Here is a 16211-nt window from a genome sequence, read left to right as displayed (position 1 = left end):
CAAGCAAGCTAGACAAAGGAGAGTCAGTGGATGCGATCTATCTCGATTACCAGAAGGTCTTTGACAAGGTGCCACACAGAAGGCTAGGAAGAAAGATAACAGGCCATGGCATTTGGGGCAAGGTACTGGCATGGAGAAACCTAGCTGACCGGCAGAAGGTAGAGAGTGAGAATAAAGGAGTCTTTTTCAGGATGGCAGTTGGTGATCAGTAGAGTTCCATAGGAGGTCAGTGTTGGAACCAGTACTACGCATTATATATTAACAATCTGGCTGATGGACAGGAGTGCATTGTTGCTAAATTTGCAGATGACACAAAGGTAGGTGGACAGACAGCTAATGGTGAGGGAGTGAGGAGGCTGCAGAAAGACTCGCACAGGCTAGGAGAGTGGGCAAAGAAATGGTAGATGGAAAACAATGTGGGAAAGTGAGGGGCCTGGAGGCAGCACAATGGCTCAGTGGTTAGCACTGCAGCCTCACAGCACCAGGGACGCAGGTTCAATTCCAGCCTCAACCTCATGTCTGTGTGGGTTTTCTCTGGGTGCTCTGGTCTCTTCCCACAGTCCAAAGATGTGCAGGTTAGGTGAATTGGCCATGTAAATTGCCCACAGCGTCCAGGAATATGCAGGCCAGGTGGATTAACCATGGGAAATGCAGGCTGACAGGGACAGGGTCAGAGGAGATGAAGAGTTATTGGGTAAAGACAGAAGAATGAGGTTGAGAAACATATCGGCCATGATCAAACAGTGGAGCAGACTCTATGGGCTAAAGGATTAATTCTGCTCCTTTATTTCACAGTCGTTATCTAAATTGTGAAACTGCAGAACGCTAGGGGCCATAGTTTAAAAACGTCTCTTACTTAAGTCAAGATGAAGAAGAGTTTCTTCTGTCAGGTTGGCTACTTTTTGCAATCCTCTGCCACAGAGATGATTGATGGATGGGTCATTGAATACATTCAAGGCTGTGTTAGATTTTGATTTACATGGTAGTTAAGGTTATGATCATGGCATGAAAATTAAGTTCAGGCCACAATCATTTCAAGTACAATCTAATGAATAGTACAGCATGTTTAATGGGCTGTTTAGCTTACTCCTGCTCCTATTTCATATCATCGTTTCATTTCAAATTCAATAATTGAACTTCCACTTACTGTTCGGGTCTGCTTTTCCAAAGACAATAGGTTATCAATGCCTTCCTGTAATCTTCCATCCTAAATGAGAAAGCCAAAATGATTAACACTAGAAACAAAACCATATTAACTGTCCCTTTGAAACATACTTTTGTTTCCCATTTCAAAACATTTTCTGCAAAGTGAACATTTATAGTCACCAACAAAATACTCATCCTTCCCAAATCCCAGACTTAGCTAAGCTGATTCCATGTCAAATATTCAATATAACAGATAGGCAGGAAATGTGAAATGCATACAATTGCAGAGAAAAAAAAGAGTTCAACATTTTCTTCTGTATATAGCTAGATAGTATGCTGAGTCTCCATGCGCAATAAAAATGTCTGCTTCTATGACACTGTTCAATGCAGTTTTTTTTTGGAATGCGACAATTGCTTACACTACAAGACGTTGAAGTGGATGGGAAGAATTCCAAATCACAAAAACTGCCACAACTGCCCAACTCATGATCCTAATTCATTGTCAGTGTCATTTAAAAACACCCAGGATTAGCCAGTAAATGTCAGTTATGGAGTTCAATTATTGTTAATATTGGACATTGCATTGAGAGGTTTGCAGGCTAGTTGGCAAAGGTCACTGCCTTTCATGCTGCAAACAGTCAAAGGGCTATGATTTGATCTGCTTGTCTTTGAGCCTACATCACACTGGCACTGAAAGTCGTATGCCACATTACTTATTTGTAGAATAGTAGAAAGTCTTTTTGCCTTGAAGGCAGCCTCCTATTGGTGGCTAAAATCCTTGTAGCACAATGAACTGTTAACTTCAGCTGTTGCTCAAACTTTCAGGGCAATCAGGATAGATTGAGCAATTTTCAGAATCAAAAGGGATGGCTTCTGGCCTATTCATGAATTTGCAGGATGTGCAACAAGAAATGATCTGGCTAGGGTAGCCATTACCCTGCAGGATGGCTTTGATAAGCCTCATATCAGCAACAAGCTGTTTAAAATATTTACTTATTCATAGGATGTGGGCATTGCTGACAGGACCAGTATTTATTGTCCATCCCTAGCTGCTCTTGAAAAAGTATTGGTGAACTGCCTTCTTAGACCGCTGCAGTCCATGTGCTGAAGACAACTCACAATGCCATTAGGGAGGGAATTCCAGGATTTTCACCCAATGACTCTGAAAGAACAATCAACTCCTTTACACAGTGAACAAATGGCTCAGAGCCCATTGATTAGATTGCTGATAAGGCCTAGATTGTGTGTGTATTGGGTCAAAACAGCAAATCCAAAAAGGCATGTGACTTAAGCCAAATAACTGTGGATATTTTCAGTGAGCAACCCCAAATGCAGCTAAACTGCAAAAATAAAAACTCATCAAACCAGGTTTCAGTGTGGAATCTGACTTGTCCAGAGTGACTCCCAGCTGGGATCATAAAAACCTTCTTTTCTAAAGTATGTTATCTCAATAAAGATATTACTGCTGGGGAATAAACTACATGATTGGCATCCTTGCAGACAATTTGTTTCGCAATTGGCAAGAAGAAACTGATGCTTTTCAGGAGAACTGTGGATAAAAATTTAGTTCTCACATATGATCCTCAAGTCTTTGGGGCATATGGCCGATATACATAGCATCATACTTGCAGTGAAACTAACATGCCACATGACTCAACGACAGTCATCATGATACACAGTTCATTTCAATGTCTCGAACAGAGTCGACTTGCCAACCAACAGAAGTGTTGCTTTCCCTTTTGTTTTGTTATTTTGCAAATTGATCTGATGAATGCAAGACAAAGAAAAGCTTTGATTTTTTTTCTTAGTGTTCACGTTGAGTAGAAAGCACATCAGTGAAAACTATTCGACAGCCAAAACTCAATTTCTTTGCTTTAACAGATTTAAGCATAATTATTTCTTGCATTCAAACACTAACCCCTCACACAACAGCTTAACCTTTGTTCAGCCAACAGTTCAAAACAACTCAATTATATTACAATCTGAATATTTGATTTGATAAGCAGGAACACACAGGAAGACAATGCAGTTGGAAATTACCTTCCAGAAGTGCGAGGTGATGCATTTTAACCAAAGAGATGTCAAGAGTCAATGTATACTTGATGATGCAACTCTAAAGTATATAAAAGGGACACAGGAGCCAGGTTGGATCTTTGTAGCACAGGATAGATTAGGGACAGATGTACAGCATGAAAACATCTGGTCCACCTCATCCATGCCGGCCAGATATCCGAACCCAATCCAATTCCATGTGCCAACACTTGGCTCATATACCTCAAATCCCTTCCTATTCATATACCCATCCAGCCTCTTAAATGTTGCAATTGTACCAGCCTCCACCACTTCCTCTAGCAGCCATTCCATATACGCACCATCCTCTGCGTGGAAAAGTTGCCCCTTAGGTCTCTTATATCTTTCCCTTCTGACCCTAAACCTTTGGCCTCTAGTTCTGGACTCGCCACGCCAGGGAAAGGACCGTGTGTCTATTTACCCTATCCATGCCCCTCATGATTTGATAAACCTCTATGGTCACCCCTCAGCCTCTGACGCTCCAAAACAGCCCATGCCTATTCAGCCTGTCGCTATAGCTCAAATCCTCGAACCCTGGCAACATCCTTGTAAAATCTTTTCTGAACTCTTTCAAGTTTCATAACATCCTTCCAATAGGAAGGAGACCAGAATTGCACACAATATTCCAAAGTGGCCTAACCAATATTCTGTACAAGATTAGAGTGGTGCTGGAAAAGCACAGCAGGTCAGACAGCATCTGAGGAGCAGGAAAATCAACATTTCGGGCAGGAGCCCTTTCGAAACATCAATTTTCCTGCTCCTCGGATGCTGTTTGACCGGCTGTGCTTTTCTAGCACCACTCTAAACTTGAATCTGATCTCCAGCACCTGCAGTCCTCACTTTTGCCTAATATGCTGAACAGCTGAAACATGACCACCCAACTCCTATACTCAATGCACTAACCAATAAAGGAAAGCAAAGCAACACCTTCTTCACTACCTATCTACTGAGATAACCTTCTTCGCTGTCCACCACACCTTCAATTTTGGTGTCATCCACAAACTAACTATATCTCCTATGTTCACATCCACATCATTTACATAAGTGACGAAAAGCAAAGGATCCAACCTGGTGGCACACCCCTGGTCACAGGCGTCCAGTCTGAAAAACAACCCTCCACCACCATCCTCTGTCTTCTACCTTTGATCCAGTTCTTATGCAAATGGCTAGTTCTCCCTCTATTCCATGAGATCTAACCTTGCTAACCAGTCTCCCATGAGAAACCTTGTCAAACGCTTTACTGAAGTCCATATAGATCACATCTACGGCTTTGTTCTCATCAATCCTATTTGTTACTTCTTCAAAAAACTCAAGCAGGTTTGTGAGATACGATTTCCCATGCACAAAGCCATGTTGACTATCCATAATCAGTCCTTGCCTTTCCAAATACATGTACACCATTACCTCCAACAACTTGCCCACCACCAAGGTCAGGCTCACCAGTCTTTAGTTCCCTAGCTTTTCCATACCATCTTTCTAAAATAGTGGCACGATGTTAGCCAACCTCCAGTCTTCCGGCACCTCACCTGCAACTATCGATGATACAAGTATCCCAGCAAGGGTCCCGACAATCACATCCCTAGCTTCCCACAGAGTTTTCGGGTACACCTGATCAGGTTTGAAGATTTATCCACTTTTATGCATTTCAAGACATCCAGCACTTCGTCTTCTGTAATATGGACATTTTTCAAGATGTCACCATCTATTTCTCTACATTCTATATCTGCCACGGTTTTCTCCACAGTGAACACTGACGCAAAATACTCATTTTGTATCTCCCCCATCTCCTGCAGCTCACCACATAGGCTGCCTGGCTGATCTTTGAGGGCAGAAAGTGAGGACTGCAGATGCTGGAGATCAGAGCTGAAAAATGTGTTGCTGGAAAAGCACAGCAGGTCAGGCAGCATCCAAGGAGCAGGAGAATCGACGTTTCGGGCATAAGCCCTTCTTCAGGATGCTGCCTGACCTGCTGATCTTTGAGGGGCCCTATTCTCTCCCTAGTTACCATTTCGTCTTTAATGTATGTGTACATACCCTTTGGATTCTCCTTAATTCTATTTGCCAAAGCTATCTTGTGTCCCCTTTTTGCCCTCCTGATTTCCCCCTTAAGTATACTTCCACTGCCTTTATACTCTGGGCATTCACTCTATCTCTTCTGTCCATACCTAACATATAATTCCTTCTTTTTCTTAAGCAAAACCTCAATTTCTCTAGTCATCCAGCTTTCCCTACATCTACCAGCATTTCCTTTCACCTGAATAGGAAGATACAGAAGTATCGTTATATCATTTGTGAAGGCTTCCCATTTTCCAGCCGTCCCTTTACCTGCCAACATCTGCCCCCAATCAACTTTTGAAAATTCTTGCATAATATCGTCAAAATTAGCCTTCCTCCAATTTAGAACTTCAACCTTAGATCTGGTCTATCCTTTTCCATCAATATTTTAAAACTAATAGAATTATGGTCGCATGGCCCCAAAATGCTCCCCCACTGACACCTCAGTCACCTGCCCTGCTTTATTTCCCAAGAGTAGATCAAGTTTTGCACCTTCTCTAGTGGGCACATCCACATACTGAATCAGAAAATTTTCTTGTACACACAAATTCCTCTCCATCTAAATTCTTAACACAATGACAGTCCCAGATTATGCTTGGAAAGTGAGTTTTGCGAAAATTTGTAGCTCAAGTTGAGGTTCTGGATGTAGGTTAGCTTGCTGAGCTTGAAGGTTTGTTTTCAGACGTTTTGTCACCAGACCACATAATATCATCAGTGAGCCTCTGGATGAAACACTGGTGGTATGGCCCGGTTTGTATATATGTGTTTAGGTTTCCTTGGGTTGGCGAAGTCATTGCCCTTGGTGATGACATTTCCGGTTGTTTTTTCTCGGGGGGGGGGGGGGGGGAGAGAGAATGGTAAATGGGATCCAAGTCAATGTGTTTGTTGATAGAGTTCCGGTTGGAGTGCCATGCTCCAAGGAAGTCTCCTGCGTGTCTCTGTTTGGCTTGTCCGAGGGTGGATGTGTTGTGGTGTCCTTCTTCATCTGTATATAAGAATACTAGAGAGCGTGGCTCATCCCAACTGTACCAGTCTCCGATTGATCTCCTTCCTCAGTATCTCCCTGGGTTCTCCCCCTCCCCACCCCATCCATCTTACTAGTTTAAATCCTCCCGAGCAGCTCTAGCAAATCTCCCTGCCAGTATATTAGTCCCCTTCCAACTCAGGTGCAATCCGTCCTTCATGTACAGGTCACTTCTACCCCAAAAGGGATTCCCATGATCCAAAAAAAATGAGAAGCCTTATCCCCTGCACCAGCTCCTCAGGCACACATTCATCTGCTCTATCCTTTTTCATACCCTGACTAGCTCTTAGCACCGGGAGTAATCCAGATATTACAACCCCCAAGGACCTCCTTTTCAAAATCTTGCCTAACTCTCTATATTCTCCTTTCAGAATCTCATCCCTTCCTATGTCGTTAGTTCCAATGTGTACAATGACCTCTTGCTGGTACTTCTCCCCCTTGAGAACATTCTGCACCGTCCCAGATATCCTTGATCCTGGCAGCTGGGAGGCAACACACCATTCCATTTTTTCACTGCTGGCCACACCTGTTTGTCCCTCTGACTAGAGAGTTCCCCTATCACAATTAATCACTTAATTTAATTTCAGTTTTAAAAGTGATTGACCCACAATGCAGATTTAAATGCATCAGCAAATTAAGTTTGCCATTTTACTAAGATGCTGTTGCATAGCATAGGTCAATCAGATTGACCAGGCCAGTTATTCATTTTAAGTTAAAAGCAAATGTGAATCATTATAAAATTCATTAAAACTAAGCAATGTCAAATTAAGAGAAATATACTCCAACGACAGAAAACTCAAAGGTATCAGGAACTCTATTTTATGCCAATGCCTCTCAATACCAGCTGTAAAACATTGTTAAATCAAACAGGATGATCCATTGATTTCTAACAGTTAACATAAACTTAAAACATAGCTCTAATATTTGAAAATTTTCTGAAGCGCTATAATTTGGTTGGTCGCAAAGGTCAACTTAACTGGTGATTGGGTTGGGTAAATTTAGAAATTGGGACATACTTGTCAGTTATGGATGCAAGACGAAAGTGAGCAGATGCTGGAGATTAGAGTCAAGAGTGTGGTGCTGGAAAAGGACAACAGGAAAATCAGGCAATAGCCCTTCATCAGGAATGAGGCTGGGAGTCTCGGAGGTGCAGAGATAAATGGGAGGGGAGTGGGGAAGGTAGCTGAGCGCACAATAGGCGAATGGAGGTGGGGGTAATGGTGATAGGTTGGAGGGGAGGGTGGAGCGGATAGGTGTGAAGGAAGATGGACAGGTGGAGCAGGTCATGAGGGCAGTGTGAGCTGGAAGGTTGGAACTGGGATTTTGGTGTGGGGTGGGGTGGGAGAGGGAAGAATGGAAATGAGGAAACTCGTGAAATTCACATTCATGGGGTTAGAGGGTCCCGAGGCAAAAGATGAGGCATTCTTCCTCCAGGCGTCAGGTGATAAGGGAGTGGCAATGGAGGAGGCCCAGGACCTGCATGTCCTCGAAGTGGAAGGGGGAGTTGATGTGTTCGGCCACAGGGTGGTGGGGTGGGTTGTTGCGGGTGTCCCGGAGATGATCTCTGAAGTGTTTATTAGATTATTAGATTACTGACAGTGTGGAAACAGGCCCTTCGGCCCAACAAGTCCACACCCACCCACCGAAGGGTAACCCACCCATTCCCCTACATTTACCCCTTTTACCTAACACTATGGGCAATTTAGCATGGCCAATTCACCTGACCTGCACATCTTTGGACTGTGGGAGGAAACCGGAGCACCCGGAGGAAACCCACGCAAACACAGGGAGAATGTGCAAACTCCACAGTCAGTTGCCCGAGTCGGAAATTGAACCCGGGTCTCTGGCGCTGTGAGGCAGCAGTGCTAACCACTGTGCCACTGTGCCGCCCATGGTGGCACAGTGGTTAGGCATCCTGTCTCGCCAATGTAGAGGATACCACATCAGGAGCAACAAATACAGTAAATGACATGTGCAAGTCCAGGTGAAACCTTGATGGATGTTGAAGGTTCCTTTGGGGTGGATGGAGGTGAGGGGGAAGTGTGGTTGCAAGTTTTACAATTCCTGCGATGGCAAGAGGGGAGCGTGGACCTGACATGGTAATTATGGAGGGAAAGGTCTTTACGGAATGCAGATTGGGGTGGGGAGGGAAATATATCACAGGTGGTGGGGTCCATTTGTAGGTGGCAGAAATGGCAGAGAGTCATGCGACATATACGGAGGTTGGCGGGGTGGAAGGTGAGGAAGGGGGAGGGTTCTGTCCTTGTTGCGGTTCGGGGAGTGGGGTTCAACGGCTGAAGTGCGGGAAGTGGATGAGATGCGATGGAGTGCATCATCAACCACATGGGCGGGGAAATTACAGTCTTTAAAGGAGACCACCATCTGGTGTGTTCTGTGGTGAAACTGGTCCTCCTGGGAGAGATCTGACAGAGGCAGAGGAATTGGGAATAAGGGGTAGCATTTTTGCAGGAGGCAGAGTGGGAGGAGGTGTAATCCAGATAGCTGTGGGAGTCGGTGGATTTGTAGAAAATATCAGTGTTGAGTCAGTCACCATTGATGGAAATGGAGGGGTCCAGGAAGGAGAGGGAGGTATCTGAGATGGTCCAGGTGAATTTAAGATCAGGGTGGAATGTGTTGGTGAAGTTGATGCAATCTCCTTATCGGAACATGAGGTAGTGGCGATGCAGTCATCAATGTAGCGGAGGAAAAGGTGGGGAGTGCTGCCAGTGTAACTGTGGAAGATAAGACTGTTCCACCTAGCCAACAAAGAGACAGGCATAGCTGGGGCTCATGTCAGTGCCAATGGCTACTCCTTTTGTCTGGAGGAAATGGGAGAATTCGAAGGAGAAATTATTAAAGGTGAGGACCAGAGCTGAAAATGTGTTGCTGGAAAAGCGCTGGAAAGGCGTTGGGGACCGGGGAAGCGAAAATCATGGAGCAGGTGGAGGGCGTGGTTGGTGTCCCTAACGTACGTGGGGAGTTCCTGGACTGGGGCATAGGATAGTATCAAGGTATGTGGAGATGAATTCATTGGGGCAGGAGCAGGCTGAGACGTTGGGTCAGCCAGAGTGGTCTGGCTTGTGGATCTTGGGCAAGAGGTATAACCGGGTGGTGCGGGGTTCCCAAACTATGAGGTGAAGGTGTGGGTGGGAGATCCCCTGAGGTGATGAGGTTGGTGATGGGAGGTGAGGTTATGGTCATGGTCGAAGGGGCAGTAGGAAAAGGTGTCTTCAAATTGGCGTCTGGGTTCAGCGGTGTAGACATCAGTGCACCGAACTATGGACGCAAGTTAGGAATACAATCAGAAGATATAAATTTTTAAACTCACTACAGATATAAGCCAAAAACGAAGTACTCACTGTGTTTCAGGACTGATAGTACATTCTAAATACAACTAACAAGTTTATTACTTTAAAAATGAGAGACAGGGAGTACACTTTAATGGAAAAAAGATGGTGACACTAGTGTGGAATCTCCCACAAAACATTGGAAGCAATATAACTGCAATTTTCTTTTCATTGCCAGAAACTACAGGAAATGGGTGAGACACTAAATGAGTTTTCGCATCAGTACTTATGCGGCGAAGTATATGGAACCTAGAGAACTTGGGGAAGAAATAATGATATTGTACTTTGAAAAGTGTCCACATTACAGAAGTGCTAGTGGTAGATGTCTTCGAACACAAGAAGGCAGATAAACCCCTGGGAAGAGATCAGGCGTATCACAGAATTTTATGGGAAGCTAAGGAAGTGATTGCTAGGCCCTTTGCAAAAATATGTATTTCAACAGCCCTAGGTGAGGTGCCTGAAGACTGGAGGTGGCTAATGTGGTGCCATTGTTTAAGGAAGGTGATAAGGAAAAGTCAGGGAACTATACACCAATGAGCCTGAAATTAGTGGTGGGTAAGTTTTAAGGAAGGGATTCTGAGGGACAGGATTTACTTATATCTGGAGAGGTAAGGACAGATTAGAGATGATCAATGTGGCTTTGTGCATGTGAAATCGTGTCTCAGTTGCTTGATTGAGCTTTTTGAAATGACAAAGATGATTGATGAAAGCAGAGCGATGCACATTGCTGAAGTCCACATAGACAAGGTGTTCGACAAGGTTCTGCATGGTCAAATAGTTAGCAAGGTTAGATCATGTGGAAAGCTAATCATCTGGATACAAAATTAGCTTGCAGGTAGAAGACACAGGGGTGATTGTTGAGGGTTGTTTTTCAAATTGTAACCACTGGTTTGACTCAAGAATCAGTGCTGGGTGCACTACTTTTTGTTATTTGTATAAATTATTTTGATGCGAATATAGGACGAATGGTTAGTAAGCTTGCAGAGGACATCAAAATTGGTGGCGCAGTGGACAGCGAAGAAGGTTACCTCAGAGTCCAATGGCATCTTGATCAGATGGACGATGGGTGGAGGAGTGGCAGGTGGAGTTTTATTTAGATAAATGTAAGGTGTTACATTTGGTAAAGCAAATCAGGGCAGAGACTGTATACGTAATGGTAGGATCCTGGGGCGTGTTGCCGAACAAAGAGACCTTGGGGTACAAGTTCATAATTCCTTGAATGTGGAGATGCAGATAGACAGGGTAGTGAAAAAGTGTTGGTGCACTGACCAATAGAAGCAAGTGTATCAGAGTATTGGAGTTGGGAGATCATGTTGCAGCTGTACAGGACCTTGGTTTGGGCATTTTTGGAATACTGCATTCAATTTTGGTCTCCTTGCTGTAGGGAAGACATTATGAAACTTGAAAGGGTTCAGAAAAGATTTACAAGGATGTTGCCAGGGTTGGAGGGTTGAGCTGCAGGAAAAGGCTGAATAAGCTGGGTCTATTTTCCCTGGAGCATTGAAGGCTTCAAATAACCTTATAGAGACTGAGAAAATCATGAGGGGCATGTATAGAGTGAATAGTCAAAGTCTTTTTCGCCTGGGTAGGGGAGACCAAAACTAGAGAGAATAAGTTTAAAGTGAGAGGGGAAAAGATTCAAACGGACCTATGGGGCAACATTTTCACACAGAGGGTGGTGTGTGCATGGAATGACCTGCCAGAGGAAGTGGAGGAGGCTGGTAAAATTATAACATTTAAAAGGCACCTGAATAGGTATGTGAAGACGAAGGGTTTTGGAAGGATTTGAACCAAATGCTGACAAATGGGACTTGATTAATTTAGGATATCTGGTCGGCATGAATACGTTGGACCAAAGGCACTATTTCCATGCTGTACGACGCTATGACTCGATGTCAATTAAAACCACCTGCTGTTTAGTTAGACTTGCAATGATAAATTTGCAGGCTCAAGGTTCAGAAATCAAGTGCACCTAATTATGACATTACATCTCAGTTTATAATCTTTAAAATTAACACCTTGTTTCATGTCATACTTAAGAGATAAAAAATGAAATATTAATCTGACATACTGGATACCTCATATGTTTTAACTCACACAATTATCATGCCACAGCATAATTCAAACACCACATAAACCTATTATCAGTGCAGAAGAATCAGACTGGTACACAGTACAGCTTGTCCCTGATATCAGCTTCCAAAGACTTTGAAAAAGATCAAGTTTCATTTCACACCAATTTTGTCACATTGAGCAGGAATCCCAACTAACTCAAGTAGGTATATAGCATGCAACATTAAAATTAATTTTCTCCTTCTTCCTCTGTAAATATTTCAATATATGTCTGTCATTTTTAAAATTTTAATCAGTAAAACCTAAATTGGACAGATCATTGAATGAAGTGGGGCATGACAGGATATCGTAAAAGAATGGATAAATATGACATGAGTTATTTGCATGGAGGGTAACCATCGACAGAAATGATTTATATTCAAGTTAACAGTCCAAACCATTTGTAGAACATAATACTTTCGTTATACTGTTGGAAAAAAAGACAATTTAAGGACATTCAAAGTGCAGGGGAAAAAAAAGTCGATTTTCTTCCTGCTCCTTGGATGCTGCCTGACCTACTGTGTTTTTCCGGCACCATTCTAATCTTGACTCTAATCTCCAGCATGAAACTTTATTGCTGGAACAGCACAGCAGGTCAGGCAGCATCTAGGGAACAGAAGATTCGACGTTTCGGGCACATGCCCTTCTTCAGGAATGAGCAGAGAGTGTTCAGCAGGAGAAGATAAAAGGTAGGGAGGAGGGACTTGGAGGAGGGGAGTTGGAAATGTGATAGGTGGAAAGAGGTCAAGGTGAGGGTGATAGGGGACCTATCACCCTCACCTTGACCTCTTTCCACCTATCAATTTCCAACGCCCCTCCTCCAAGTCCCTCCTCCAAGTCCCTCCTCCCTACCTTTTATCTTCTCCTGCTGAACACTCTCTGCTCATTCCTGAAGAAGGGCATGTGCCCGAAACGTCGAATCTTCTGTTCCCTAGATGCTGCCTGACCTGCTGTGCTGTTCCAGCAATAAAGTTTCAGCTTTGATCTCCAGAGTCTGCAGACCTCACTTTCTCCTCTAATCTCCAGCATCTACAGTACCCATTTCTGCCTACCAATTTAAGGAGAAACCAACATCAGAAGACCATGGTGATTGGTTGACAAGAGCATTCTGATTGGTGGAGGTATTACCAGGGAGAATGCATCAGTTGATGAGGATCAACAATTAACTGTCAGGCAAACTGACTCATGCATTGTCTGGGGAAATGGACCAGCAAAAGGCTAACAGCTACTCTATTGATTTGACCATGCACAAAGTATATTCATGTTCCTTTCATCTGCAGTGAAACAGATTGTATTCAAATGCATCGCTTCCAATACACACGTGGCATATTGCAATCCTGACTGAATTCACACAATCACAATTATCCAGAAAATCATGTCCAAATGCAGAATCACGTGTACAGTCAGTAGACAGTTACAAGTTTTGCAAGCATGTAATGGTTCTAAGTGTTGGTTATCCCCTCGAAATGGGATTCTTGCAAATTGTCTTGATGAGTACAAGACAAACAGTTTTGTCAAAACATCTTTCTCAACATACCCAGATTAACTACAACTGTTAATTTTAAAATCTTGCTCAGAGATTTTTCATATTTCAAACTGTAAAACATCATGGATGTAAAAAAACTTCAAACATGTCGAATAAAACCCCGAGAATTCAGGAAATCGTTAATCTTTATGGATTAGAGGAATAAATAAGTCACTTCATGTATTTTTGAGATCTAACATTTCAACTGGAGCCCAAATATATTTCCGTCAGATATGGCATACTCAAGATTTGATAGAAACCCCAGAATGTGACGATATAATTAGAAGTTGTTTTTATATACACTGCTGCATGATGGGGTAAAGAGTCACAAAGCACTCACACGTACTAAATGCTCGTCTCAATATCGACTTCAACAACATCTCACAACAGTACACCGATGTAAATTTTTAAAATAAGCTGCTTCTAGGCTTTCCGTACCTTCGTGCATCGACCAAAGAAAAACTGCGCAAACCGTTCAAATCTAATTGTTTCTTCAGTTACACCGATGAACGAGGCCTACTCCGTGCAAGGACCTAGCTGAGTCTGATCAGTGGAACCGCATGACTCAGTGACTATGAGAAATACATTTTACTTACTTGAGCCATCTTCTGGCACTCCGGCAGCTGCTGGTCTACCGTGGAGCTATAATCCATCTCCATTTTCACAATCCTGCCATCAGCTCGTTCGGCTCCCTCCGCCATTTTAACAAGCCGTTTGGTCTTTACCTACAATATTTCCTTCCTTCCGACCCCTCAGTGTTTCCCTTTGGTTCTGATTTAAAATTACGAGTTATTTCACAGGCGCGAGCACACGCAAACACAGGCCTCAACCGCTGCCCCGCGAGCCGGCGTAACCCAGTAACAGCCGGATGGAGTGAAGCCACGCCGGAAGGAGTGTGCCGTCCTGACGCCAACCCGCTGAACCACAAGCCACGCCCCCACGCTAGTGTTTCCCTGCAATCGTCTCTCGATTCCCTCTCCACAGGCCGTCACGTGCAGTTATCAGCCCCGCCTTCACCTTCGTAGCCCACCCCAACTCGACCCACCTGACTCATCCTATCGCGATATAATGTTGGTCGCCGTCGGGAAAGGGCAGTGTGAGGCGGCAATGAAGCATGTGAGAGTCCGGATCTACGATAGGACGGAGATTGTCTCCGGCAAAGGTTGTTTTGGGTTATCTTCGCCTTCTTTTATGTAACGCAATAAAAACATGATTCATCTCAGTCAGATTCCCTTTATGCCGTCGGTCTTGAGGTACCGTGAGTCTCGAGGATCTCGGACGCCGTCGACTTGATGGCCTTGGTTGGTCTGTTCTTCTCAGCCGGACTTTTAAAAATAGTGGAGGAAGCGCAAAGCTTTATCATTTACATATTTTCGTCGCAAATTAATGTCTGGAAAGATGAGGGAAAGGTTTTGTTGATGTTTCCGTGTTTAAACTGGACAGGGCTGTATGGTAAAAGCTTTCAGCGAAATGTTTATTTTTGGTTGTCCCAAAACTGTTTATGTCTTGAGGTAGTTTTTTTTTGTTAATGTGGGATGCTTCCGATTTATATTTTAGCTCTTTGACAAACTAGGGTGATCTTCATGATTTAGTAATTAACTTACGGACTGGACGGGTTAAATGCTACAAATTGGACCTTGGTGTTTTCATATGCTCATTATTTTGTCTGCAATTACACTGAATTGCTAAAGAAAGGCAAGAGTTTTAAGTGGATAATGGTCTGTTAGAAGACTTTTGACAGCCTGAAAGATGTGTTAACCACTGCCCCGTTATTAGCCATTCAAGGTGACTGTCAATGGAAGTGATGAATGTCCACACTGTGCTCTTGCAAGAAGACTATAGGAGGATAGAAAGACCTTTCGAATATTTCTCCAGGAAGCTGTACATTCATCAGAAATATTTGCTGGTTGAGAAGGAGACTTTGAGCTTGGTGGTGGCATTACAACATTTCTGAGATTATGTATCTGAGAGAATCATAAACACTGATCATAACCCACTGAAGTTTGTGGAGAGTTTTAAAGGTTAAAATGTCAGGCTGTTTAGATGGAGCTTGTTGTTACAGACATTCAATTGTGCATGTGGCAGGGTAATTCGATGACTCAAATGAAAAATGGAGGTGTTCAGTGGCAGGAGTACAACAGATTGAAATGAATGTAGTTGTGCATGTTTGCACATTTAGTCAATGTAATGTATATGTGTTTTAGAGTACTAACAATTTTAAGGAGTTTTAAAGTGAAGCCATCTTTGAATATTGATGGGGTTTTTTTAAAGGGGGAGTTGTGACGAAACTCCTTTAACAAGGTTATGCAGTCCTTGGTTTTCGTTTAGAGAGGTCATAAGTGACACAGACTCAGAGCCTGTGAGTTGATGGGTTTTAGGGCCAATTTGACAATAGCCAACAGATACTGCCTCAGGCAGAAGGCTTTCAATTTTTTTTTAAAAACTTGTACAATGAAAGGAGTGTGGCTAATTCTCCCAGCTCAGCTTTTCTCTGGTTTGTTTGTTTTTTTCAGTCGTGAAAGAAAGGCTGCTGGACACACCGAAGCAGGTCCAGGCTGATTCTCTCTCATTCCATAAGACATATGAGTGGAAGTAAGGCCATTCGGCCCATCGAGTCCACTCCGCCATTCAATCATGGCTGATGGGCATTTCAACTCCACCTACCCGCATTCTCCCCGTAGCCCTTAATTCCTTGTGACATCAAGAATTTATCAATTTCTGCCTTGAAGACATTTAGCGTCCCAGCCTCCACTGCACTCTGTGGCAATGAATTCCACAGGCCCACCACACTCTGGCTGAAGAAATGTCTCTGCATTTCTGTTCTGAATTTACCCCCTCTAATTCTAAGGCTCTGTCCATGGGTCCTAGTCTCCTCGCCTAACGGAAACAATTTCCGAGCGTCCACCCTCTCCAAGCCATGTATTATCTTATA

General features: G+C 43.5%; 2 protein-coding genes across 3 annotated transcripts in view; one reads left to right on the top strand and one right to left on the bottom strand.

Annotated features, from left to right (window-relative positions):
• The window catches only part of psmd12 (proteasome 26S subunit, non-ATPase 12), a 38270-nt gene extending 24126 nt beyond the window's left edge, over positions 1 to 14144 (bottom strand). The window contains exons 1-2 of the mRNA XM_043715060.1: positions 13876 to 14144; positions 1148 to 1207 (exon numbers count right to left, since the gene is read on the bottom strand). Of these exons, the coding sequence (XP_043570995.1) occupies positions 1148 to 1207; positions 13876 to 13980 (165 nt within the window). The 5' untranslated portion in view covers positions 13981 to 14144. The remainder of the gene's footprint in view (positions 1 to 1147; positions 1208 to 13875) is intronic.
• Positions 14145 to 14254: 110 nt separating this feature from the next.
• LOC122562276 (cytoplasmic phosphatidylinositol transfer protein 1-like) overlaps positions 14255 to 16211 on the top strand; it is a 287598-nt gene continuing 285641 nt past the window's right edge. For both annotated transcript variants that reach the window (XM_043715061.1, XM_043715063.1), the window contains exon 1: positions 14255 to 14441. The gene's annotated coding sequence lies outside the window, so the exon portion shown is untranslated. The remainder of the gene's footprint in view (positions 14442 to 16211) is intronic.

Source organism: Chiloscyllium plagiosum, chromosome 24 (assembly GCF_004010195.1).
Source record: "Chiloscyllium plagiosum isolate BGI_BamShark_2017 chromosome 24, ASM401019v2, whole genome shotgun sequence".
Lineage (NCBI taxonomy): Eukaryota > Metazoa > Chordata > Chondrichthyes > Orectolobiformes > Hemiscylliidae > Chiloscyllium > Chiloscyllium plagiosum.
Note: the sequence above shows the minus strand (reverse complement) of the source record. Positions and strands in the feature narration are given on the sequence as shown.